This window comes from Plecotus auritus, assembly GCF_963455305.1.
Source record: "Plecotus auritus genome assembly, chromosome: 9".
NCBI lineage: Eukaryota > Metazoa > Chordata > Mammalia > Chiroptera > Vespertilionidae > Plecotus > Plecotus auritus.
The window spans coordinates 137,052,270-137,080,065 of NC_137783.1; the positions used below are offsets into that span (position 1 = coordinate 137,052,270).

The 27,796-nt window shown below is 37.5% G+C and overlaps 2 protein-coding genes across 4 annotated transcripts; both read right to left on the bottom strand.

Moving 5' to 3' along the window:
• Positions 1–93: 93 nt before the first annotated feature.
• LOC308257989 (olfactory receptor 4C15-like) lies at positions 94–27,068 on the bottom strand (the record flags this gene model as incomplete). 3 transcript variants are annotated; one of them, XM_080688221.1, is made up of 2 exons in its annotated part: positions 94–939; positions 27,003–27,068. In XM_080688221.1, the coding sequence occupies 2 exons, from the start codon at positions 27,066–27,068 to the stop codon at positions 94–96; spliced, it is 912 nt and encodes a 303-aa protein (XP_080544347.1). The 3 variants fall into 3 exon arrangements, with proteins under 3 accessions (XP_080544347.1, XP_080544348.1, XP_080544346.1); XM_080688222.1 differs by lacking the exon at positions 27,003–27,068 and adding an exon at positions 10,401–10,472 and having other exon boundaries at positions 94–933; XM_080688220.1 differs by lacking the exons at positions 94–939; positions 27,003–27,068 and adding an exon at positions 9,537–10,511.
• Positions 19,588–20,514, bottom strand: LOC308258043 (olfactory receptor 4C3D-like; the record flags this gene model as incomplete). Its single annotated transcript, XM_080688272.1, is given in 3 exon segments — positions 19,588–20,169; positions 20,171–20,361; positions 20,364–20,514. Coding segments are annotated over 3 exon segments (924 nt in total).
• Positions 27,069–27,796: the final 728 nt, after the last annotated feature.

The following is a 27,796-nucleotide window of genomic DNA, read 5'->3' on the forward strand; positions in this document are numbered from 1 at the left end:
AGAATATTTTGCCTTTCTTATCCATGAAACAAAACTAAGCTGTTAAGGCAATATACATTAGAATCCCTATACATCATTTATCAACTGGAGTCATCATTTGCTACACCATAATTTTTTCATGGCGTTTTTCACTTCTGCATTCCTCAATGTATAGATCAGAGGGTTGAGCAAGGGTGTCCCAATTGTATAAAACACAGCCACCATCTTGTCTATTGGAAATGTGGTTGGTGGGCGTGTGTATATAAATATACATGGGCCAAAAAATATGACAACCACAATAAAGTGGGAGGTGCATGTGGAAAGGGCTTTTTGCCTTCCTTCTGCGCTGTGGTTTCTCAGAGAGTACAAGATGACACCATAGGAGATAAGCAGGATTACAAAACTCACCATGCAAATGGCCCCACTATTAGAAACAACTAGCAAATTTATCACATAAGTGTCCTTGCAGGCAAGTTTCAACAAGGGCTGCAAGTCACAGAAATAGTGGTCAATCACATTGGGGCCACAGAAAGGCAATTGCAAAGCTAGTACTATCTGTGCTGAAGAGTGGATACAAGATCCCACCCAAGCGAGAATCACCAGTACACCACAGACGCGCTGGCTCATGATGGTGGTGTACCGCAAAGGCTTACAAATGGCGACATAGCGATCAAAGGCCATGAGGAGCAGCACAAAGATCTCCATGCAGCCAAAGAAATGGGCTGCAAAGACCTGAGTCATGCACTCATTGTAGGAGATGGTCTTCTTCTGAGAAAGGGCGTTCACAATCAATCTGGGGGCTGTGGTTGTAGAAAAGCAGGCATCAGCAAAGGATAGATAGAACAGGAAGAAATACATGGGACTGTCAAGGGTCCTGCTTGTTTTAATAGTCACTACAATGAGAAAGTTCCCCATCAGTGTCGCAAGGTAAAGCATCAGGAAGACCCCAAATATTGCTTTCTGCTTTCCTGCATCCTGTGTCAACCCAAACAAAATGAACTCAATCACACTGTTATTCATCACCATACTAGTAGCTGAAGAAGGTAAGCTGCAGTTGACAAAAGTTTAATCTGCAGAGAGAAGAAAAGAAGTGTCATGTTGAGAAGATAAGTGAGCTGAACTCTGAATTCCTTGTTTCTGCTCTATCCTGTTACCTCCAACAGCCTTTAATCCCCCATAAATCTTTGTAAATCTGTGATGTCCAAGCCTCTCCCAGATCTACCTGTTGTTCAGAAACTTATCACATTGGACCAAAGTAGCTGAATTTGGGGGATAAAACAAATAAATGTCCTTTAAAAAGTTTGATTCCTACCAAGACTGAGAACTGCACAATTTGTACTTTCCTTGGGCAAGTGACTTAGTTACCTCTTTGAAATTTAGCCTTCCTGTGAAAAAAATAGAGGGCAAATACTTGTCCTGCCTTATTCCAAGTTTTCCTAAAATTTAAAAAATATATATAAACATATATATAATATACCCATACATATGCACACACATCCACATTTCATGTATTATACCAGTATATCTTATCTATGAGCTTTGAAATCTGATCAACTATTCCAATATAATTATTGTTCAGTTCACTCATTTTTGTGTCCATTATCCCAGAACTCTTCGGAACACTGGTGAAATGTGCTTTATTTTAAGTCTTTTACCGATGCCTCTTGTGTAGAAGATGCCAGCTTCATTGACTGTCTTGATATAACAAATGTCTGGACAATTCTCTGAAGTTGGTATAATTTGGAAAACCTTTTTTTCCTGCTTTTTCTTTTCTTCTGTTAATCCTCACCTTAGGATATTTTTTCCATTGATTTTTAAAGAGACTGGAAGGGAGGAGGAGAGATACAGAGAGAAAAACATCAATGTGAGAGAGACACACATCCTGACCAGGGCCAGGGATCAAGCCTGTAACCTAGGTAGCAAACTAAGCACATGCCCTTGACCGTAATAGAACCCAGGACCCTTTAGTCCACAGGCCGGTGCTCTATCCACTGAGCCAAACCAGCTAGGGCGGGGAACTACTCTTTATTTACTCTACTTTGAAACTTATCCCGTTAGAATATTGAGCCTTTCTGCTGATGAATTTGACCTGACATAAAATTTCTAATATGCCTATAATCTAAGTAGTGTTTTTACTTTTACATATTCCTCTTTACTCTGAATTCCCTTTGATAAAGAGTCCAGCCCTAACTGGTTTGGCTCAGTGGATAGAGCTTTCGTCTGCAGACCAAAAGGTTCTCGTTCAATTCCCCAGCCTGGTCCCCTGGTCAGAGGGCATGCAAGAGGCAACCAATCAATGTGTTTCTCTCACATCAATACTTCTCTCTGTCTTCCCCTCCCTCTTCCACTCTCTCTAAAAATCAATGGGAAAATATCCTTGGGCAAGGACTAAAAAAAGAAGAAGAAAGAAGAAGATTCCATAATCCCAATATACAATTTTATGATTTTTTTATTTCAGGTCCTTATTCATCACATATATAGTTTGTATGATTAAAATCATCATATAATATCATTTTGTCTTTTCATGTTGGCTTAGAATTGTTTTAATATTTCTTACCATGCTATTATATTTTCCACAGTTAATTGTCAATTTAATGATGTTAAAATGTATAAATTTGTCCATTGAGATACTTATGTTGCTTCCAGTTGTCACTCATAAATAACAATTTTATAAACAACTTTAGAATAATTTCCCCAGTATGATATTGCTGCCCCAAATGCTAGAGACTATCATTGCTATTCATAAGAATTAAATTTTTCAGTATTTTATACCCTTTTATTAACTATATTTTACTATAGAATAATCCATGACGATGATAAAATATTTAAAGAAGAAGAATGTAAAAAGAAAAGATTAAAATCTCTCCCAAAATTATTTGAATCTATAATCTTAGTCTCCAGAAATAACTCCTTTTGGTTTTTTGTATGTCTTTCAGAAAATTTCTGTAAAGCTATTTGCATGTGTTTATTTATATGTCCTTTTTTTTATATGCAAGTATGGCCACTATTTGATATTGATTATTTTGTAGAAATGCTAGTGGTGCACAAGCAAAAACAAATAAATAAACAAAACAAAAGCAGGTTATCTCGTATCTTGTGACATTATCTTATTATCTGACTGACTTGGTTAATAGGCATTTTTATTATATTTATATAAATTTTTATTAGCAGACATATTTAGTATTTTAATCCTTTTTCCTTTGAAGAATGTTTTACCTTTTGTCAGGTCACCTTTTGTGATTTTGATATTTTACCTGGTATAGATATTAATCTATAAAAATCACTTATTTCTTTGCCTGCGGGCATCCCAAAGATGATGGCACAGTGGCTCTGACTTGTCACCTCTTTTCTTAAAGAAGTATCAGAGTGCTTGCTCCCAATTAGTTTCATAAGGGCACAGCAAAATTATACATCCCCCCTCAATAGGGTCATCTTCTGTCATCATCAGTGCTGTTAAGGCTTCATATTTTAGAGCAGTTTTAGGTTCACAGCAAAATTGAGAGAAAGCTACAGAGATTACCCATATGGTCCCTGCCTCCACACAAACATGACCTCCAAGCACAAACCACTATCAACATCCCCACCAGAGTGCTATAATTGATGGATTTACAATGACACATCACAATCACCCAAAATCCATAGCTTATCTTGGGCCTCACCAGACTCTCCATTCTGAGTCTGGATAAATGTGTAATGATATAGGTCCATCATTATAAAAACCTACAGGTATTTTCACTGTCCTAAAAACAGAGCCATTTTTATGTTCACAGAACATAGAACATAATTCCTTTCAAACAATACCTAATATTGGTACTCGATAAATTCTAAATAAAATGTCTCACACAAGTTAGTAGAAGGAAATAACACTTTGAGTGAGCTATCTGTGTGAGTTTTCAATGTTAGATTTATTAGCTCGTACATACCAGACAGTCAGACTGATATTTCATAAATGTCAGTATTACTAATGGCCAATCCTAGAATTCTTTAAGTAAATCCTCACATGCATCCTCTCTCTTTCTAAAGAGAAAAAGACACAGAAAAGACACAGTTTCAGATATGCCCTCTTCTCCTCACTCTTCCTGTCCTCTCCTTCTTCTCACCTCCTCGTCAGCTCTTGAAAATAAAAGGCTTTAAAAATATAATGAATCATGAATGTAATAAAATGGTTACTATGGTTTTCCAGTGCAGTGGCTGAAATACTGACCATGGCTTTCAGAGCCTTCTAACTCTTGCCATCTCTTGCTTCCCCCGTTTCTTCCCCAGTATTTCTCCTTGTGCATGTTTCAGCCACGCCTGACACTGCCCAGACCATCTGTTCTCTGAATTTTCTATTTCCCACAGTGGCTAGCGGACCTTCCTCACATATAACCTCCCTCTCCATCGCTACCTGTATGCAGAGTGCCTAGCTGAAATGCCATCTTCTCAGCAAAACATTTCTTGGTTTTACCAGTTGAATCACTTTCTTGCTAATGGCCTTGCAATGTTAAGTGTGTGTGTGTGTGTGTGTGTGTGTGCTGAATCATGAGATTCTAATTGTAGTCCTTCTCTCACTTTTGCTTTAATGTGTTTTGTTCATTTGATTTTACAATATCCCAAAAGGCAAGTTCACGTTGTCCTATTTTGTGAACTTCGGGCTAAGCTGGGAGGCAGAGGTTAGCAGACAGCAGACAGCAGACAGCAGTCAGAAAGGAGCCAGGATCAGAACTCAAGCCTCTGTGCTCCATGACAATTCGCTGACAACCTGCAAACTTCAGGATGGGGCACAGAAATCAGCATTTAATATGTATATGTGAAAACCGATAGTGAGGAGGAGGGCATAGAGAGGTTAGAGAATGATGGCAGGAATCAGAGCCAAAGGGGGAAATGTGCATGTGGGGAAATGAAGGAGGAAGGGGGATTAAGGGCTGAGACAGAGGAAAGAAAACCCGCTGTGCAACGTGAGCATAAACCATGTTAGAGATAAAGAGAAATTTGCCCTAGGATTTCACTGGACAATTTTGCTTTGTTCTCTCCCACTCCTCATATTACCCCTTCCTTCCACCCCATGAAGAGGATGTGATTTGGGGCTGTAAGTGGGGTGACAGTGGGTCCTAGACAGCCAACGTTATTAACATTAATATTAGAACAATTGACATCATGGTATTATAGAATCAGAGTATCGATCAGTATCAGTGCATACTGATTGCCTATTATCAGTATGAACCTCTATTATTTTCCTGTCCCTACGCTTTGCAAGTCAGAAATCTGCAGGTATAAGATACTATACCTCTACTCCCTTCGATGTACCCCGCTTGCAGTAAAAATCGGGCCTAAGACAGTGCTGCCTCAAGCAGAAGCCAGAGAAAGCTGGGGAGCCCTGGTGTATCAGAATCTTCTGATCACCATCGGGAACATATTCCTGGAACTCCAGGTTTTTCAGGAGACAGGACTGCAGGATAGCAACTGCCCTAAAACCCAGTCCTGAGTGGGAGGCAAGAAAAGGGAAATGGTGCAGTGCGGCTTGAAGGCTCACCTTTAAAAAAAGAGATGATATCCAACAGAGGGCTCATAGTTTTCACTCTTCCAGTTCTAATCTATTTTACATGTGTTTGCAACATGTAAATTGTACTTCAAATGGATCCGCTTGGCTTTCTGCTGCAGGATCTATGGGGAAGGAACGTACTCCATGATGGCCAACCCTTCCTAAAAACGTGAATTAGACTCTCCAAAAGGGTCTGGAACTCCAGCAGAAAGTTTGTTACTTCTACTCTTTGAATTTCCTAGATTAAAAAGGAAATATCCCTTCTATTCTGTGGTAGAAACTTTTCTAAAGCCAGATCTAGTACTCCAAAACTTTCCCCTGCAGAGCACATGAATTAAAGAATTCTTCTTCTTCAACCAGATATTTATAGGGATTTCATGAAAATTCACAAATGCCCAGCCTTTGGAGAGAGGAGGACTCCACCCTTCCCACCCAAACCTGATCGTTTGGCTCAGCGAGTTAATCAGCTCAATTAATCCTGGATCACAGCAAACCATGGGGCCAGTTCATCCCAAACAAGGCTGTCAGCGGGCAGATTCTGTCCTCAGAGCTCCCCTCCCCTCCTACTCTGCCCTAAGGGACTCTTCCCATTTCAGTTACCAAATGCTCCACCCATGCACCCTGCTCTAAGGAAAAACCATGCTTTCTAAGTCACATGGAGGCAAAGACTACTAAAAGTTCCCCAAAGGCTCTGTCCTTCAAGTCAAATCTTTTCTGATGGCAGACAAAGCTCTGAGCCTAGGTGAAGGTTCAAACAGATGAGATATAATTGACTTCTAGCTCCATCATTTGTTTCTTGACTTTAGTCAAGTTTCTTCTCCTAGTTTCCTATTCTAGAAAATGTTATCATTAGATATAATAATTATGACAAATCATAATGATATTGATAAAATATAATGTGAATAATTACAATGAAAACTATTAATTAAAAGTTCTATCATTTCTAAAATAATGTGAAGTAAGTAAATCAGTAGGTAAAGGAAGGAAGAAGAAGAGAAAATTAAAAAAACCTTTTTTACATATTTTTATTTATAAATTGATTTCTTAAGTATAATTTATATACAATAGATACACTATTTTAAAAGAATACGAAATGAGTTTAGACAAATGTATACACATGTATAACTGTCACCATATGGTAGGAGTTTATCGATTTCATTCTTCTATTCAAAGAAGCAGATTTTAGCTTTTTGTGTTCTCTTCATATTTATATATTTGTTTGTCTTCTGCTCTTTATTATTTGGTTTTATTTTTTAATAGTCAAGGTTTTTATTTAGCACAATGCTAGTAGTTGCCATCTTACCTGTTTTCTGTTTTCTTAATTAAATTTATGGGGGTGACATTGGTTAATAAGGTTATATAGGTTTCTTTTTTTTTTTATAGACACATTAATTTTTTTAACCAAATAAGTGGCATAGTGAATTTTTATTTTTTTATTTTTTATTAAATTTATTGGGGTGACATTGGTCAATGAGATCGTATAGGTTTCAGGTGTGGAGTTCTCTAAATAAGATTATATAGGTTTCAAGTGTACATTTCTATGACACATCATCTGTATATCACATTCTGTGCCCACCAATCAAAGCCAAATCATCTGTCACTATATATTTGACCTCCTTTACCCTTTACTACCCCTGACCCCCTACCCTCTACTCTGGTAGCCACCATACTGTTGTTTGTGTCTATGACTTTCAGTTTTATATCCCACATGTGTGTGAAATCATATGGTTCTTAACTTTTTCTGTCTTATTTCACAGCATGATATTCCCAAGGTCCATCCATGTAAATGGCGGTATTTCATCTTTTCATTTGGTTTTATTACACAGTTCCTTCTGAGGACATGAAGGCAGTCTGTTCCAAGCCTCCCCAGCTTCTGGTGGTATGCTGGCAACCTCTGGAGTTCCATGGCTTGTAGATTCATCACCCCAATTTCCACCTTCATCTTCAAATGGCATTCCCTTGTGTGCTTGTGTCTCTGTGTCCAAATTTCCCCGTTTATAAAGACACCAGTCATATTGGATTAGGGCTCATCCCAATGACCTTATCGTAAATTGATGGTCACATTCACAGCCATTGGGAGTTGGACTTCAACATCTTTTGCAGGGATGCAATTCAATCTATAGTAAAAAGCACTCTTCAAAAATTCATAATTTCCCAATCCCACACTCCAGAGGTACCTGTTAGTCCCTTACATATTCTTCCAGGGTTTCCTATTTAAAAAACCAGATCATTTTCCATCATTTCTAAAATTACAGCAATATAGCACAGATTTTGAATAAAATTCTAAATTGGAGCATTATCCAATTTACTTAGTTAATAAATTTAAAATTATGATGTACTATTATTACTAATTTAGTACAATGTTCTTTTATATTTTTACTTCTTACACATCATCTGTTTGAATTATGTGTGATGAACTAGAGATGTTATAATAATTACAAGCTCTGATTGGCAGTTCCAGTTATCTATGATGACTATAAAATGAATAATGAAGTAATTATTAATTTCAATAGCTTAGGGTCCTAACAAAAGACAAACAACAAAAGGAAGGAGCTTTTTGCTATGAAGACAGGAGTTAGGTCAGAAGAGTGAGCAAAATATCATAAGAGGAAAAACATGTATCGGTTCAGGGAAACATGGAGATGATCTCCATAAAAATTACACTATTATTAGATCAAAAAGTTGTAAGAGGTAAAATTATGGACAGATATTGGGCAACCATGAAAGCCGGGTCATGCAATTCTATTTTGTTTTATTTTGGATAAGCAAAGAGAAGACTTGGGAACATGAAAAAGCAGGAAAGCAGGTCTTGACAAAATATATGTATTGGGTCAGATCAACACTACCTCGGAGTTTTATCATTGAATTCAATCATTATTTCCTAACACTCTTGGACTATCCTAACTCTCTCATCTGAGTGACATCCCAGTAATAGAGAATGCTATTTTCCCTTCTTTAATTCTTACTTTTACCTGCTGAAATCTAAAACAGTTCAAAAATATTCAATACTAAAAATCTTCCCTTTTTTTCCGAGATAGATATCTCCCTCTATTTCCTATTCACCTATATTACTGTGTGTTATTAAATAAATATTTAATTGAATAACACAGTTCTAGATTACACATTATTCTTGTATAATCTTATTATTCAAACAATTTTCACTTTTGTTATTTCATTTGACCTGCACATTATTTTGCAAGGTAAGTATACCTTGTTCTTTCAATGTACAAAATTTGACTTGTGATACAGAAGGTTTTTCTAAGCATTCTAAAATTAGAGTGGGATGCTACTAGATAGCCTCTATCCCTAGCATTCACCATTCATGTCACATAAAACATCAAACCCTGATCACATAGATTGCACCATAGAAAAGATAAATTCTGAGCCCTACTAGGAGGATGCCAATGGATGCCTAAATTTTCTGTTCTCACTCCAAAATCAATTCTGTAAACTGCATAGTGAGGCAAATATCAAAGCAGAAAATAGATACCTAAATGACTAATAGTGAAGAAAGGAAAGAGAAGAGAAAGACACTGAAGTTAGAGCAGGGGAGAGGAGAGTGAGAGTGAGCAGACCCAAGGAAATAAGAGTCAGGGAGTAAAATACAGAAAGACAGAGAGAGGGGAGAAGAGGAATATATATATTAGGGAGAATAGTTTGATCCAAAATTTCACCACAGAATTCAGCTTCTTTCTCCATGTCCCATTATAATATCACTAACCCAAAACCAAAGAAGGGCTATAGCAAGGGTTCCCAAAGATCTTGAAAACCCAGCTGTGGAAAAAGTACTGCCTTGTCTTATACTCTGCCCAGAATCTCTTCAAGTGAGGGGGCTTCCCCCAAGACAGAAACTCTGCCAAGCTGGCCTCAATGCCATGTACAGTTTATTGGCCCTTCTGTGAGCAGAAATGCTTTTGAGAGTGCTGAGGCCAGGAAAGAGTTAGGGACCCTGGACCACTCTAATCCTTCATTGCTGGAAACACTCTCAGCAGCTCCATTCCAAGTCACACTGAGTGTAGATGCCATCAGATCAGTCTTACCTTTCATTACAAACCACCATTATTCTATTCCACACTTTCCCCATGGCATTTTTCACTTCCTTATTTCTGAAGGTATAAATCAAAGGATTGAGCAAGGGCGTTAGGATGGTGTAAAAAATTGCCACCATTTTGTCAAAGGAGAAAGCAGATGGAGGTCGGGCATACACAAATATGCATGGGACAAAGAACAAAACCACAACAGCAATGTGAGATCCGCAGGTGGAGAGACCTTTCCACTGCCCTTCAGCACTGTAGGTTCTCAGCGAGAACAAGATGACACCATAGGATATAAGCAACAAAGAGAAGATGATGACGCAGATAAACCCACTGTTGGCCACCACCAAAAGGCCGAAAACATGAGTGTCAGTGCAGGCCAGCTCTAGTAATGGGTACAAGTCACACATGAAATGATCGATAACATTGGGGCCACAGAAGGGCAGCTGTAAAGTAAAGAGAATTTGTATCGTGGAATGCAGCAAGCCCCCTGTCCAGGCCACCCCCATCAGAATGCTGCACAGCCTCCAGTTCATGATAGAAGAGTAATGCAAGGGCTTGCAGATGGCCACATAGCGGTCATAGGCCATGACTATGAGGACAATCACCTCCACTCCAGCAAAGAAGTGTTCAGCAAAGAGCTGGGCCATGCAGCCTTCAAAGGAGATGGTCTTTCTCTCATAGAGAGAGTCCACAATCATCTTTGGGGCAATGACGGTGGAGAAGCAGGCAGCCAGGAAAGCCAGGAAAGCCAAGAAGAAGTACATGGGGGAGCCCAGGAGTGCTGGGCTGCTGCTGATGGTCACCACAATTAGAAGGTTGCCCCCAACAGTTGCAATGTAGCTGAACAAAAATATAACAAATACCATTTTCTGAACATTGGGATTCTGTGAAAGCCCCAGGAGGACGAACTCAGTTACAAAGCTTTGGTTTTGCATGATTTCCAAGGAAAAGCTAAATGTTACCACAGTGAGCATATAAAATCTGCAATTCTGAGAAAAAGAAAAGTTCACCTGGGACCAGTTTATGATACCATCATAGCACAGTCATCAAGTTGCCGCATCCATATGAAAAGCTGATTATGTGCTTCTGACGTAATTGGGAACACAAAATTAGAAATTTGTTAAAGGTGGTAGTGGGAGGTCAGACAGAATTCAGCAGGAGATAAAGTATTAAATACTTCAAAATGGCCAGAGCTTAAATATAAGAGAAGGGAAGTATTCACATATGGTAGGGATGAAACACAGTTTTTATCTCAACTGCCAACTCTGGTCATTTAGAAGTGGTTTCCCGGAGTGAATTGTTGAGGAAGATTCTGAAGCCACATCCAAATTCTGAGGATGAAGAACTGTAACTTATTGGCCATCAGGGATGACTTGCATGCCTCCCCTGATCAAGAAAGGTAAGTATCACATGATTTCACTCATATGTGAAATATAATGAACAACATGAACTGATGAACAAAAACAGATCCAGAGACAGAGATGCATCGATCAGACCATCAAAACTCAGAGGGAAGGTAGGGGAGGGAGGGGGTAAGGAGGAGAGATCAACCAAAGGACTTGTATGCATGCATATAAGCCTAACCAGTGGACACAGACACCAGGGGGGGTGAGGGCATGAGTGGGGGTAGGGGGATAATGGGAGGATAAGGACACATATGTAATACCTTAATCAATAAAGAAAAAAAAAGAAACTACCTTACCTACAAAGAGAAGAAATAACCCCCAGTTTACAAGGCACTTGAAAAAATCATGGCTACGTTTCCAATTATTTTTTATTTCTTTTCATTGTTGAGAGTATTACAGATGTCTTGGGCCTTTAAGATGAATTAATTCATTCCCTAGGAAAAAAAAAAAAGATCTATGTAAAAGTGCCTACTCTATACTTACACGTAACAAGTAAGCATGTATTGGGTTGTGTTCTTTCTTTATTCATCATTTAAAATAAGAACAGATGTTTATGATAAATAATAATACCTACTGAAGATTATTGTCATAGTGACTAAGTTAAATAATGTAAAGAAAGCAACTATTTAGGAAATAGTGCTTTGGACAGTTCATGTTATATCTTATTATCACTATTTTACTGGTAGGCAATTCACACTTAAAGAGTAAAGGTCAAACAAATTACAGATGCTGAATCTGGAATTTAAACAGAATCTCTGGCTCCAACACTTAAGTATTCCTAATGGATCAACAGAGAAAGGAGCAGTGAGTTTTCTTTTTAGCAAGAACTTAGCAGGGCTGGCCTTTCTACTGTCTCCATCCACCCGTAAAAATCAAAGCCTTCTGATTCCTTTATTCATGTTTGAATGAGGACTCCTGATGAAGGACACAGAGTAAATGATATAGATTCAGAAAGTAATGGTCCAATTACTACAGATACAAACTGGAAACAACCACATAGGTAAGGAATAGAAACAGTATGTTGAATACAGCTAGAGTTTTGAGACTTTTTAATTATTTACTAATTATAAATACCGTGTGGCCCAATCTGATCAAGTAAAATTTGCCATTTACATGACTTTATTGTAAGGATGTTCATCTATAACCTACCTGTTCATCTCACAGGATTATGATGAGAGTCAAATTGGCAAAATGTAACAATTGCTTATCATAAATGCCCTCACCAATTGTAGTCACTATTCTCTCACTTAGCAAATCATCCACCTTACCCAGTGAGTCATCCAGATAATTACTCCAACTTTTGACTTTGTTTTCCATAGCCAGACAACAGTTTCCAAAAATGATAGTGTCCTTATCTATACATATAACAGAAATTTGTCAAATGTGTATGTATATATACATATAATCTGTTAAACAGGTGAGTAAAATAATAATGTTTACTGTGAGAATTAAAAATAATCTGATTTTGGTGAAATCCACTTAGAGCTAACAAAAACAATTTACAATAAACATACAATTGTGTATGCTAATATGCATCTTTATACTTACTTTTAAATGACCATCTCCATTATATTCCCAGTGTACTAGACATTCTTAAACAGAGCCTGCTCTATGAACACCATATTCAGCTACAAGTTGTCACCAAGAAAACAAGAGTATAAAGCAAACCTATAAGGTCATTGGATCAGCCAACAACCATTTATTAAAAAGTAAAGAATATCAATATATGACCCAGCAGTTATCAGCTTATCTTAGAGTCAAAACCGGAGAGACAATAAAATGGAATGAGTAAAAACACCAGTTCCAATAAACAAAACAGAAATAGACTCTTAGATATAGAGAATGAACTGAGGGTTGCCAGATAGGAGGAGAGCTGGGGACTGAGTGAAAAAGGCAAAGGGATTAAGAGGTACAAATTGGCAGTTATATAATAGTCATGGGAATGTAAAGTATAGCATAGGGAATACAGTCAATAATGTTGTAATAACGCCCTAGCTGGATGGGTAGAGCATTGGCCCAAGGACTGAAGGGTCCAAAGTTCGATTCCAGTCAAGGGCAGGTAACTCAGTTGCAGGTTTGATCCTTCGCCTGCAGAGGCAACCAATCAATGTGTCTCTCTCACATTGATGCTTCTCTCTTTCTGGCTCTCCCTCTCCTTCCCACTCTCAAAAAAGAAAGAAAGAAAGAAAGAAAGAAAGAAAGAAAGAAAGAAAGAAAGAAAGAAAGAAAGAAAGGAAGGAAGGAAGGAAGGAAGGAAGGAAGGAAGGAAGGAAGGAAGGAAGGAAGGAAGGAAGGAAGAAACCTCAAAGGCTATAATGCGATCATATCAAAATAATATTAATAATGTTGTAATAACTATGTATGGTGCCAGCTGTGGGATCACTTCATAAGTTACATCAATGTCTAACCACTGTGCCCTAGCTGGTTGGCTCAGTGGATACAGTGTCAGTCTGCAGACTGAAGGGTCTCAGGTTCAATTCTGGTCCAGGGTACATGCCTGGTTTGCAAGCTGAATCCCTAGTAGGAGGCATGCAGGAAGCAGCTAGTCAATGATTCTCTCTCATCATTGATGTTTCTATCTCTCTCTCCCGCTCCCTTTCTCTCTTAAATCAATTAAAAAATATATTTAAAAGTAATAATAATAATAAAGAAATATCTAATCACTATGTAGTACAAAAATAAAATAATATTGAATGTCAATTGTGATCAAAAAATTTTTTTAATTTCAAAAATAAAAGAAGAACATCAGTTCCAGATTAGTACAGACATAGGTTCAAATCCAGGCTCTTCTACTTAGTTATATTGGGATGGAAAAGTTACTTAAACTTCTCAAAGATGCTAATTCTACTTCTGTAACTGGGTAAAATAACAATGCAAGGGTTCCTATGAGAATCAGATAAGGCAATACACATAAAAACCATTGATGCAATTAGAAGCACAAGAGAAAAATCACAATAGTGAGAACAGGCTCCTAAAGACATTGACACAACCAGAAACGACAATTGATATTTCCTCTTAATTCCTGCTTTACCATGACCAAGGCTGATAAGTATTTTTAACTCATCCTCTTATTTATTTACAAGTATAAAATATTTTTGGTAACAGTGTAGATGTGGTATTGTTTCAATGTGCAACACTTTTCAGTGACCTTAATAATCCCTGAATAAATTATTGTGGCCCTCAGACCCAATTTTTCTCAGGTAGCTTCACTGAACAAAGAAAACCCAGTAGGGTGAGGAAGTAGAGAGGAAGACCAAGGCTCTATATTAATCTAATAATTAATTCGTAGGCTCCCCACTTCCCTTATCTGGGGAGTTTCTAAGAGTAATACCCATTTAGAATTAAAACGTTTCTTAGATATAAACAAATCAACCCCCTCTTTTTTCAGATAAAAGGGATTTCCAAAGTTTGTGTTAAAACTTTGACAAAAGAGCCCTAGACCATTTGGCTCACTGGATAGAGCATTGGCCTGTGGACCAAAGGGTCCCGGGTTTGATTCCAGTCAAGGACATGTACTGGTTGAATATCTCACATCGATATTTCTCTCTGTTTTTCCCTCCCTCTTCCACTCTCTCTAAAAATCAATAAATAATATCCTCAGTGAGGATTTAAAAATAATGCTAATAAACTTTGACAAAAGAGAATACAATATATCCTCACAGTTTATCATAACAAAATTCATGATTTTAAGTAATTTAAAAGGTAACTATCCTAAATGTAATGTGTTGCCTGGACTGAACCTTAGAACAGAAAAGAGACAGTAGTAGAAAAATTAGTGACATCTAAATATAATGTTTCATAAAAAGTAATATATCAATATTCATTTAATTGTTTTGACAAATATACTTATGGTAATGTAAGATGATATTACTAGAGGAAAACTAAGTGAGGAGTGTACAGGAACTCTTTACTGTCTTGGAAACTTTTCTATTAACCTAAAATTTTGCCAAAATAAAATTTTAATTAAAAATAATACAACAATTGCTTAGTTTCTGCCTTTGAAAAGCTAGCAATTACAGCCTCATAATTTACTAGCCTTGTGTCATTGGAGAAGCCACTGAGCCTCAGCATCCTCTCCCATCAAACAGATATAACAACCCTTGTTCAAGCTGCCTGGCCCACAAGAGTCAAATCAAACAATTATGAGTGTGCTTTACAACATATAATTCAAAAAGACGATGTGAAATATTAATAGTAGCATTATTTTAAAACAGTGTCTACACATACACAAAGAACTGGAAACTTGAATCCATGATAAAGATAAAATGTTTTAAAATCACGCTTTTTTAAATTATACTAGAGGCCCAGTGCATGAAAATTCATGCACTGGAGGGGGGTCCCTCAGCCCGGCCTGCCCCCTCTCACGGGAGCCCTCAGGGGCAGGAGGCGACCCGGCGATCAAGGGAAGGCGCTGCCCCCCTCACACCTCTACTGCTGCCACTGCCGGCAGTGCAAGCCTCGGCCGGCCCTGGTTACCTGAGCCTCGGGTGGCCCTGAGCAGCTGGGGGGCTGAGGGGACTGGGGGACTCTGGAGGCATGTGTGCAGAGTAGCCGGACCTGCCTGGGAGTGGGCCTGGCCATGGCGAGCCTGCTGCCCCAGCGGGATGAGGGGACTGAGCACCACCATCTTGTGACTGTGGGCACCGCCATCTTTGTGAGGGCATGACAGTCAATTAGAATAGTCCCTCTTTATTAGATAGGATTAATTCTAAAATTGCAATTAAACTACTTCATGTAATCCTTTTGGAAATATTTTAGCAAATATTTTCAGGATCGGAAACATATCTCTATTCCTTTTTCTAGAACCCAACACTAAAAAATTATTCTAAAAGTGAAATGAGGTATTGTCATTTTATAATGGAAGATGATGCATGTATTTTATGATAGTAAAAGTTTAGAAATATCTACAACGTTCAATAATAGGAAGATGTTTATGTAAATCAGACTACTACAAATTAAGATGCTGTGAATAAAATACTATAAATGATAGGACATAGATGGTAAAACACATTTATAATATATTAGATGAGAAAAAATTATAATAACACTGCTTATTTGCAAAAAAAATTAATATAATTTTAAAATCTAGAAAAGAATATATGAAAATAGACTTATTTTCAGTATGTATCTTGATATAATTATGAGTCAACATTAAAAATCAAGGTTAGAACCCACAACACCATATTTTCCTTTATTAAAACAGTTTTTTTTAGAAGGAATATGGGCTTTGAGGATAATTTTATTATCTCCAGTATAACTAATTTTCATAAGTGTAACCAACAAGCTAACATAACATAAACTTTTGTCCTAAAAATTGTAAACTAATGTAAATCTTTCATAAATAGCCATATCATTGGCCCAGCCCCTGCCATCCTTTATACTCATTTTGATATCCATTTGAAATTCATATACTCTTAGGGCTCGGCTCGGCTCTTGGGGATAGCTCAGCCCTTCCGGATTAGGCTCCTCTCTTCAGGGCTGGCTCAGGCCTTTGGGACCAGGCTCAGCATTTCGGGGCTAGGCTGGGCTCTTCAGAACTAGGGTCAGCCCTTCGGACTGGGCTCGCTCTTTGGGATTAGGTTCGGCTCTTAGTGGTAGGCTCGGCTATTCAGGACCAGTCTCTGCTCTTCGGAACTATTCCAGCCCTTCCGGTTAGGCTGGGCTCTTCGGAATTAGGGTCAGTCCTTGGGGACTAGCTTGGGCTCTTTAGGGCTTTGTTGGGATCTTTGGAGCTAGACTCAGGTCTTGAGGATCTGAGATTCGCATCTAAGGCTCCACGGCTAGGCAGGCTTGAGGCTAGCATCAGTCTTTAATAATGTCACACTGCACATTGATACATCACAGGCTTTTTGCTTCTGTTGGCAGTAGCAAATTACAATGAGTCTACTCTAAAGGGTCTGCGCCCCAGACTGGCCTGCAGGGAAAGACACTCATTCTAACCAACCCTCCACCCCCACCCCATTCCTTCTGCATTCCATCATGAGCCTGTTCCCATACACTAAAAGGTTACAGGTTTGATTCCCAGTCAGGGCACTTATGGAAAGCAACCAATCGATGTTTCCTCCTCACATCTCTCTCTCTCTCTCTCTCTCTCTCTCTCTCTCTCTCTCTCTCTCTCTCTCTCTCTCTTTCTCTCTCTCTCTCAAACATATCCTCGAGTAAGGATTAAAAAATAATAATAATAAGATATTTTCATCCTCCAAGCAACCATTTTTATCTACTTGGAGGAGATAATGTCCCCATTTCAAATGCATGCGTTAGAATAACCTACTTATTTTTTAAAAGGGAGATAATGTAGTTATTTAAACTTAGACCTAACTAAAATTCTATCTGTGTGCTAAACAACTACACAAATCTATATCCTATTCTTCTCTTCTAAATCACCCAATTAATAAAAAGATTTTCATAATACTCATTGCTAACAAAATCATATTTTCCATTGATTTGTTTATTGCCCATCTATTCCTCATTGGATTTAAGCTCCAGACAAAATATAACCCTTGTTTATATTATTTCCTATTGTGTACCCAGCTCCCAGAACTCCCTGGCACATTATAGGCAATAAACAGTATTTTTCAGTAAAGGAAATAAGTCAAAATTTCTTAAACTTAATTGATCATGGAGCCATTTTGTGAGTAATAAGTATGTACTAATATAATATTAACACTATAGTGCTAATCAATATTAACACTATGGGATAACAGTGGGAAAAGTCCTATCAAGACAACATTGAGCTCTTCAAGGTGTTATCCTCAATCATGCCCAAGAAGTATCAGTCTTCTCAATGATCAAGTTGCTTATTTTTTTCTCAAAACATCTCTCACTTACATGTCACCTTCTTTAAAATTCAACCATTTGAATTTATTTTCTTGAGCTCATTACATCCCACATTTTATGAGGCCCATCAAGGGAAATACATCTATGGAAATGAGATCATCAGATGACTTTTCCCTAACATGAGAGGAATTAAGACAGTGCAAGTAACCTAGGAAGCAGAGGTCAAGGGAGAGCTGAAAGGAAGAATGTGGCCCCCAAAATAAGGAGTGAAAGACTCAAGGACAATCTTCAAAATGTGGCCAGTGATCAGTTCTGTGTTTTGATATGTTCACATCATTCTAGCAAGGACTATTGTTTAGTGGGAAGAATAGAGGAGGCAGAGTCTAAAAGAATGACTTTATTGCTTAGCTTTATTGAGGCTCACTTTTTTTCTGTATAAAATAAAGACCTATCTAATAAAAGTTGTTTCTTCATTAAGAGAGTGAAAGTATGTTTGCCTCATAGTTGGCCTTGAGCAATAGTTAGCTCACTCCCCTCACTTAATGCTTTCACTGAGTAAAAAGTCAAAATTATACACCAATAATGAACTATCAGAAAAAGAAACTAAGAAAGCAATTCCATTTACTGTTGCCAACAACAACAACATAATAAAGTACCTAGGAATAAATTTAACCAAGGAGGTAAAAGACTTATACTTGGAAAACTATAAGACATTGAAAAAAGCAATTGAGGAAGATGCAAATAAGTAGAAACATATATCATGTTCATGGATTGGAATAACTGACATAATTAAAATGTCCATACTACCAAAAGTTATCTATAGATTCAACACAATTCCTACTAAAATACCAATGACATATTTCACAGATCTAATACAAATATTCCAAAAATTTATATGAAACAAAAGAAGACCCCAAATAGCCTCAGCAATCTTGAGAAAGAAGAACAAAGTTAGATGTGTCACAATATCTGATATGAAACTATATTACAAGGCCATTGTAATCAAAACAGCCTGATATTGGCATAAGAACAAGCATATAGATTAATGGAACAGAACAGAGAGCCCAGAAGTAAACCAAGGCATGTATGGTCAATTAATATTGTCTAGGCTTTTTGCTGGGTGCTTTTGATAACTTTTAATGTACTTTACTGAGGCCTCAATGCTCATGTACATAGATCCAGGATATGAAATGGAAAGAACAGTGATAAATCCCTAAATTGATGATTCTAGAGTATTTTTCTCCAGAGTCTCACTGTTACTTTTCTAAAGTCTTCGTACATGTGTTACTTGAATGAAATTGGCTTTTCCATAGGACTTTGATCTCAGAACTTCTTTTATTTATTTATTTATTCATTTATTCATTTTTGTTGTTGTTGTTAATCCTCACCTGAGGATATTTTTTTCCATTGATTTTTAGGGAGAGGAGGAAAGGGGAGAGAAAGAGAGAGAAACATCAGTCTGACAAAGATACATCAATTGGTTGCCTCCCGCAAGTGCCCCAACTAGGGCCAGGGATTGAACCTGCAACTCAGGAACATGCCCTTAACCAGGAATAGAAGTGGTGACCCTTCAGTGCCAGGGCTGACACTCTAACTACTTAGCAACACCTGCCAGGGCAGGACTTCTTTTATTTTTGCTTAGCTTCTTAGATGGAATATATGGGGAAGAGGACAGTTGATGAGTGAGAGAATCACTGCTGATTTTTTTCCCTTTTTTGGCACTATGTATCTACCAAAAGCAAAAAGAAATACCCCCCCTTTTTTTCTATCAATGCTCTGCAAAATTTGTTAATTTTCTTTCATAATTTACAATAGATAAAAGCCTCCCTATTTATATACATCATCATGTTCTTGACATTTGAACATCCTAAGTCACTCTCCTCTTCAACAAACTCCTCATGGCATTTTTCACCTCTGTGTTTCTCACTGTGTAAATGATAGGATTAAACATGGGAGTGAGGATTGCAAAAAACACAGTCACCAACTTGTCCACAGGGTAGGTGACCACAGGACGCATGTAGGTGAATATGCAAGGCACAAAAAAGAGTACAACTACGGTAAAGTGGGAGCCACATGTAGAGAGGGCTTTGCGCCGTCCTTCAGAGCCATGGGATTTCAGGGAGCACAGGATGACTATGTAGGACATGAGCAGCATGGAAAAAATAAGCAAGCACATGGCCCCACTGTTGGCTGCCACTACCATTCCGAGCCTATAGGTGTCGCTGCAGGCAAGTTTCAGCAGTGGAAAGAGATCGCACATGAAGCGGTCAATGACGTTGGGACCACAGAAGGGCAAGTTGACCATGAATAGAATCTGCACAGTGGCGTGCAGTATCCCCCCGAGCCATGCCACCATGACCAGGAGGCGGCAGAGCCCCTGCCGCATGATGGTCATGTAGTGAAGGGGCTTGCAGATGGCCACATAGCGGTCATAGGCCATGACGATTAAGGAGAATGATCTCTGATCCTCCCAGGAAGTGTTCCACAAAGAGCTGAGTCAGGCAGCTACCCAAAGAGATGGTTCTCCTCTGGTACAGCAGATCCATGATCATTTTGGGGGTGGTGACAGAGGTGTAGGAGGCATCTATGAAAGACAAGTAAGTGAGGAAGAAGTACATAGGAGCTGAAAGTGTAGGGCTGAGGAGATAGTAATAACAATAAGCAGATTGGCCAGCACGGTAAATAGGAAAATGAACAGAAAGACAATGATGAGTATTTTCTGCAAGTGTGGATTCTGTGTGAGTCCCAAGAGAATAAATTCAGTCACATTGTTGGTACGTGTAAGGCGATCCATTCATAAATTACCTACAAAGAGATAAAGAATGATGCCTATTAATCTTCATAGGACAGAAACAGGGTAGTTACTGTTATGGTGGAGCATGCCCTTGGCACCCCTCACCCTACTAATTGTTTCAGTTCTTTCTCACTTCCTCCATAATGCTTTCTCTCTTCAGACACCTAGTACCAGTCACCTAAAAAGTATCTATAGGGCAACATTGGATGTGTAATTTACTGAGAAAATAATGGGCTCTATACGTGCAATCTGGATTCCCCTCTGGTTCCAACTCAATGTGATTTTGCTAAGTCAGTTCAGTGCTCCATGCTTCTCAGTCTTCCTCTATGTCTGTGAACTTACAAATTGTAACTCTCAGGTGTATTTCACAAACTGTAAAGTGCTGCACATAAGTAAAGAATTATTTTCTCTTTTAGGATTTATATTTGAACCCAAAGTTCTAACTATGGGGGAAAAAACATGGTTAGAACCATGTTTTTGGTGGAACGTATAAATGGCTGGAAGATACACCCTCCCTGGTATCAGAAATTACACATATACTATTCATGTGTGTTTTCGCATTGTGCCTGTATAGTGCCTGACATAATTTCTGCCTGGCATGATACCTATTGGATGATGAACAGATGCTTGGTAAATTGCCACCTTCTTTCTTCTCCATATGTAAGAATATGCATTCTCCCTGAGCACAGAAACCTAGGAATTCAAGGGCTCCCATTCCCTGCTCTGTTTATCATTGCTCTCTACTTTATGAGAAACCTAAATAAGCGTTCTAAAGAAAGCTGCAGTCCAGCTTAACAGTTTCTGATTCATTTTATAAAGTAAGAATGAAAATATTGCCTCTGGGAAGGAGTATATCCCTGTGTCATTTTACCTTCAAGATAATTATAGTGTTTGCTAATTAAATTTTTATTCTTTAAAACTCTGTTTACATATAATTTTAACATAGTCACATTCAATATATTTGTGGCTTCAGTAGACTTGGAAAAAAAATCCCTTGGATAGGTGTTCAATATATGAGGATCTATCAGCAAAAAAAAAAAAAAAAAAAAAAAAAAAAAAAAGCCCTTATTTTCAAAGTAAAAAACAAACAACAACAAAAAACAGAAATTTAACGCAAAGAATAGAAATAGTCTGCTGGCTAAGACAAAGTATTATATGTATATATACACTCACAAGCATATAAAATCTATTATTTACTGTAAATACCTAATACACTTTTACTCATTCAAGAAATATTTATTAGACAGTTACTATTACATATCAATGTATGTTCATTTGTTCACACATAAAAGTGTCCCTGTCACATGCCTTTGGTAATCACTCCCAACATTTCATTACCAAACAGCAGCAGAATATCCATCCATTATATGAATGATTCTCCATACTCCTTTAAGCTTCTGTCATATGCATTCTCATGCTTTATTCTCCCATCCTCCCATAACACCCATCACCCCTCATCCCTGGTTACAGGAAGATATTCCATTACTAATTGAATGAAGAAATCTGGGAACATAAATTTCCCAAAAGAAAGAAAGTAAAAAATATAATAAAATGTGCTCTGCAAGTATATATATACATATATATAATAAAATGTGCTCTGCATATATATATATATATATATATATATATATATATGCAAATGCCCAGGATGGCGTAGCATTGGACCAAGTTCATTCACCCACTGATTTATTTGCTTTATGTCCATATATATATTCCTTTCCTTTTAAAGGGAAATGGATAAAGAGCCTTATTTTTTTTAATTACCCAAAATGAAAATCTTATACATATGTGAAACAAAGTACAGTAGCCTCATTGAATTCCCTTATTCTGAGATGGACTCCCCAACAGATCAGAAAAGAGTATAGTGCACATAGTAAAAATAGATATAATTAATAAAAGTGATTTAGAAATAACTATGAAGAAATAGAAATTACTGTCTCTTTTTATTTACTCTTACAATATTCTTTCTATGAATAAACCCTAAAAGAAAGTATTTTAAAGAGAAAAATCATTCAGTACAAATATGTTCAACACAATTATTAAGAGCTATAGAAAATTAGAAACTGCATGGAACATCCAACATTAGAGAAAGAATAAGTAAAATATAGTACATCTCTTTGAATATTGTATAGTTTTCGAAAGACATGTTTTTAATTATGCAATATCATAGGAAAATTCCTAGGTTGTAACATTAAGTGGGGAAAAGTTTAGGTGAAATTTTGAATATATGATGTGATTCTAAGTAACTTAAATATATATCAATTTTTAAAAAATATTTTTAGTTCTAAATTGGTCATATTGTACTTACTTATATCTTTCCTGATGCCTGACATGCTGAAAAATATATTTAAACCTCATATTTGGTGAGGATAGGGGTGAGTATATGATTTCTAAGATCCATTTAAACCTGAAATTCTATAATTATGTGATTTTCGGGTGGGGAGGCAGAATCTCACCTATGAACTTGTCTGGCATAGCTCTGTGGCCAGGGTGTCAGGTAGCTGCGCTTAACAATGCCAACTAGCTCAGCTACAGTAAGTGTCTCTGTTGACTTAATAATGACCTTTGGAGAAGACCTTCCTCTTGAGCCTCATAGGAGTGCTACCACACATCCTGTTTGTAGGCAAATTCTGTGACGTTTTTAGTGATGGCTAATTGGACCTCATGGGTATTTCACCATCACTAGCAGATCTTGCCAACAACCCAATTATTTTACATAACTTAAGTGACCTTTGAGAACTTTGATAGCATTCACCTTTAATGTGTATCACCATAGATGAAATAAGGCAATCCAATATTTTTTTAACCCAATGTTTTCTCTTTTGCAAACATGGTTGCTTTGGTCTCTGGCTTGCCCTTGCATTGATATCATCTAAACATTTTGGAGAATTAATAAAGAAGCTATCAATTTATGGGAAAGATTCCTTTATTAACTTTTGGTCGAGAATATGTTTGTATATTTTCAGAAAACAACTCCAAGACCATGTGGATTCCTGCAACAGAGAGGAATTGACAGGATTGCTCCAGCCATGAAGACAGCAGCTGTGCGTCGCTGCAGGTTACCCACGACCAAACCAGAGAGGGTCGGACCTGCATTACCACCATTTGTCCACCATACAGAACTGAAATATCATTGCTGACATGTACACATAAGGAACTGTTTGACATTGAAATTGGGACTCAAAAGAACTGTTGGCCCAGAAAGAAACTCACTACAGTCTGATTCATTTGCCTCTCAGCATAACCATTATTGCTTGTCTCATTTTCGGTTCTTATAAGTGTATTTCTAGTATCACATGATCTCACTCATCTAGGGGAAATAATGAACAACATAAACTGATGAACAAAAATAGACCCGGAGACAGGGAAGCATCGATCAGGCTGTCAAACCTCAGAGGGAAGGTAGGGGAGGGTGGGGGTAAGGGGGAGAGATCAACCAAAGGACTTGTATGCATGCATATAAGCCTAACCAGTGGTCACGGACAATAGGGGGGTGGGGGCATGCGTGGGGAGTGGTTTGGGATGGGAATAGGGGGATGAGGACAAATATGTGATACCTTAATCAATAAAGAAATTAATTTTAAAAAAAGAAGCTATCAAATAAAATATAGTTGTAGTATTATCACAACCAGGTAAAATCCACTTGTTCCTTTTATAAAAATTACTCCCTTATTTCTCAGAACCCTTTATTTGTTCATTTATCCACTGATTTATTTGCTTTATGTCCAAACCTCCATTGATTTCCCTGCTAATTCAATAACTATTTCTTTTTAAAAAAACATATTTTATTGATTTTAGAGACGAAGGGAGAGAGAGAGAAACATCAATAATGAGAGAGAATCATTGATCGGCTGCCTCCCATATGCCCCACACTGGGGATTGAGCCTGCAACCTGGGCATATGCCCTGACCAGGAATTAAACCGTGACCTCCTGGTTCATAGGTTGACGCTCAACTACTAAGCCACAGAGGCTGGGCTCAATAATCATTTCTTAAGCCCCTAATTTGTGGGAGGGGCTGGAATGGGTTCTCCAAGGAAGGATGCAGAGACATTGGCCTGCTCTCAAAGACCTCCTTGTATATGATATGAACAACCAACATTCTAAGGAAAAAGAGAAGATTTTAACAGTGTCAGAGAGATGCTCTCAAAGTATGTAGAGAGGCCACATAATCAAATGCAGATGCCCAGGATGGTGTAGCACTGCACCATGTCCTCGGTACTGGCATGCTGACTTAAGCACTTCAACATTTTGCATGGAAGATAAAATGAACACAGAGATTAGTATTCTAAATGCCTAATCTTGAAAGAGCCACCTGAGTTTTCTATCACTGTTGGAAGCAAAAGACTATCTCTGTGTAAAGAGATCAAGACTTTGGAAGCAATGAGGCTCCAATTACTTTCTATGTTTTATCAAGTAAGATCATTGCCACTCTTGGAGAGAGAGAGCTCCTTTAGGTTTGATTGCTCTCAAATGTGATGCCAGAAGCCACAACTTCTACCAATAACCATGTTTACAGAAAATCAGAAATGCATTCATTATGTAAAATTAAACAATCTATTCCAAAAATGTTTAACATTTATTGTACTTTTTTTAAGTGTACCCAGAGAGTTAATTTAATGTAGACAGACTCTGGGGCTCACTGTGATACAAGTGACTTAAATCTGCATTTCAACCACTGGGGGAGCATAATTTATCTAGAGGTATAGAATGGGATTCAACAATTTTATTTTTCAGTCCAAAATTTGATCATAATATACAAAATCAACCATATGCTACCAACATAGTGTGAAATTAACAAAGTTCATTTCTATAGATTTAGCCTCAGCTATGAATACATGCTTAAATTTTTACTTTTTTATTAAATTTATTGGGATGACATTGGTTAATAAAATTATATAGTTTTCAAGTGCACATTTCTATAATACAATCATCTGAATATTGCACTGTATACCCACCATCCAAAGTCAAATCTCTCATCACCATGAGCTCTCTTTATCCTTTCCTCTCCCCCACCCCCCTTCTTCCTGCTCAGTATGGTAACCACCATACTGTTATCTGTGTCTATGAGGTTTTTGTTCGTTTGTTTTTCATTTTTTCATTTGTTGCTTTCAGTTTTATATCCCACATATGAGCAGAATCATATATGGTTCTTAACTTTTTCTGTTTGACTTTTTTCACTAGCATGCTCTGAAATTTTAAAGTAATTAATTTGGCCAACACATTTATTTTTACTGTTATATTATCAATTATTTAACTATCTGAATTTTTAATTTTTAAATTTTACTCTCCTTGACTAAAAGGGACCAAGTTTTAAAAGGCCATATTTCTATGTAGCATGGAGGTACCATATTCCACAAACAAGAAACTAAAATAAAGCAAAACAAACAAAAAAAAATGTTGCCCACTAAAGAATCTTATGGGATTAATTCTCTTATGCAATTCTCTTGCTCTCTAAGGGCTATAACATATTTCACTTAGATAAAGATTAATATATATGACTGTTTCACAATAATTAGGCTGAATAACTCAAAGGAAATAATTTCTTTAAATGTAATCACTGATAATGAAAGTATTCCTTGATTCTGTGAAAGAATAAACATCATGTTCTGTATGAGGGACACAGTCCACTTCCAACTAAGGCCACATAGTTACTCCAAACTTTCCTCATGGCATTTTTCATTTCTGCATTTCTCAGGGTATATATTATGGGGTTCAACATGGGAGTTATGAAAGTTAGAACCACAGTCATGGATTTATCAATGGGAAAGGTGGAATTGGGCCTTGCATACAGGAAGATACAAGGGACAAAGAATAAAATGACCACGGTTATATGGGATGCACAGGTGTAGAAGGCTTTGCGTTTTCCTTCCAAACCATGTGTCTTAAGGGAGTGTAATATGACCCCATAGGAAATTAAGAGAAAGAAGAAGGTGACAGTGCAGATTGCTCCTCCGTTAGCTATCATAGAAAGTCCAACGAGGTAGGTATTGGTGCAAGCGAGTTTCAATAAGGGATATACATCACACACAAAGTTGTCAATGACATTGGGGCCACAGAAAGGGAGCTGATAAATAAAGAGAAATTGAACCAACGAGTGAAGAAAGCCTCCAGTCCAGGCCATCAACAGCATGAGCACACATACTCGCCGATTCATGATGATCAAATAATGAAGAGGTTTGCATATGGCTACATATCGGTCATAGGCCATCACCACCAGAAGAATGACTTCAGCACCAGCAAAGAAATGATCTATAAAGACTTGAGTCATACAAGCCTGGAAGGAAATAGTTTTTTTCTCATAGAGCAAGTCTACAATCATTTTGGGAGCAATGGCAGTAGAATAGACAGTATCTATAAATGACAAGTAAGCCAAGAAAAAGTACATGGGGGAACCCAGCGATGGGCTGGACATGATGGTCACCATGATAAGCAGATTGCCCATTACTGTCACAATGTAGATGAGTAAGAATGCAACAAATAGAACTTTTTGCCCCTCAGGGCTTTGTGTGAGCCCCAGGAGAATAAACTCAGTCACATTGTTCCTACTTCCCATGTGTTCTTCTGAAGATGTGGACCTCAGGTGTCAGAGGCTGCAAAGAAAAGGGCCAATAATGAATTTAAGAGGATCACATGCTTTATGTCAAAAAATGGAATGCCTTATTCAACAATTTTTGTTCCACGGGGCCTCACACAGGGTAACTCTTTAGAAAATGAGAGTTTGGAGTCTCCTCCCACAATTACTCCATTCATTTTCACTTCAACTACATTTCATTTCTTGCTTCAACTACGATGATGAGAATTCAGAATTCTAACTTGCAGGCAAATGTGCATTGGCATATCAGTGAGATGATCTACTGAACAATAGGAAAGCTGCTTTCTTCAGAATATTTCTCACAAAGACTGAATTTATGACATCATATTTCATGTCCTGTTTCCATGAATGCTTCTTGACATTCTGAGATCTATCTACCATGAAAACAATCTCATCTCTAATAACTTTACTTATGTACTTACATAAAGTAATACCTAGTATTGGAGCATAAAATTATAGGCTGACATTTAGATAACTGCCTTTCTGAATTACTTTACTTTTCACGGCAGTGAAAGAACCAGGCACATCATGAGTGCTTATCAAATGTTTATTAAACTTCATTTTATTACATTGAATTTTAAAACTCATAAAAGAGCAACATTCAATATAAGTATTAAATTATTGCCAACCAAGAAAGTATAATGAAAGCAATGTTGTTGTTTTGTTTTTTTTTGAGAACACACTCGCCA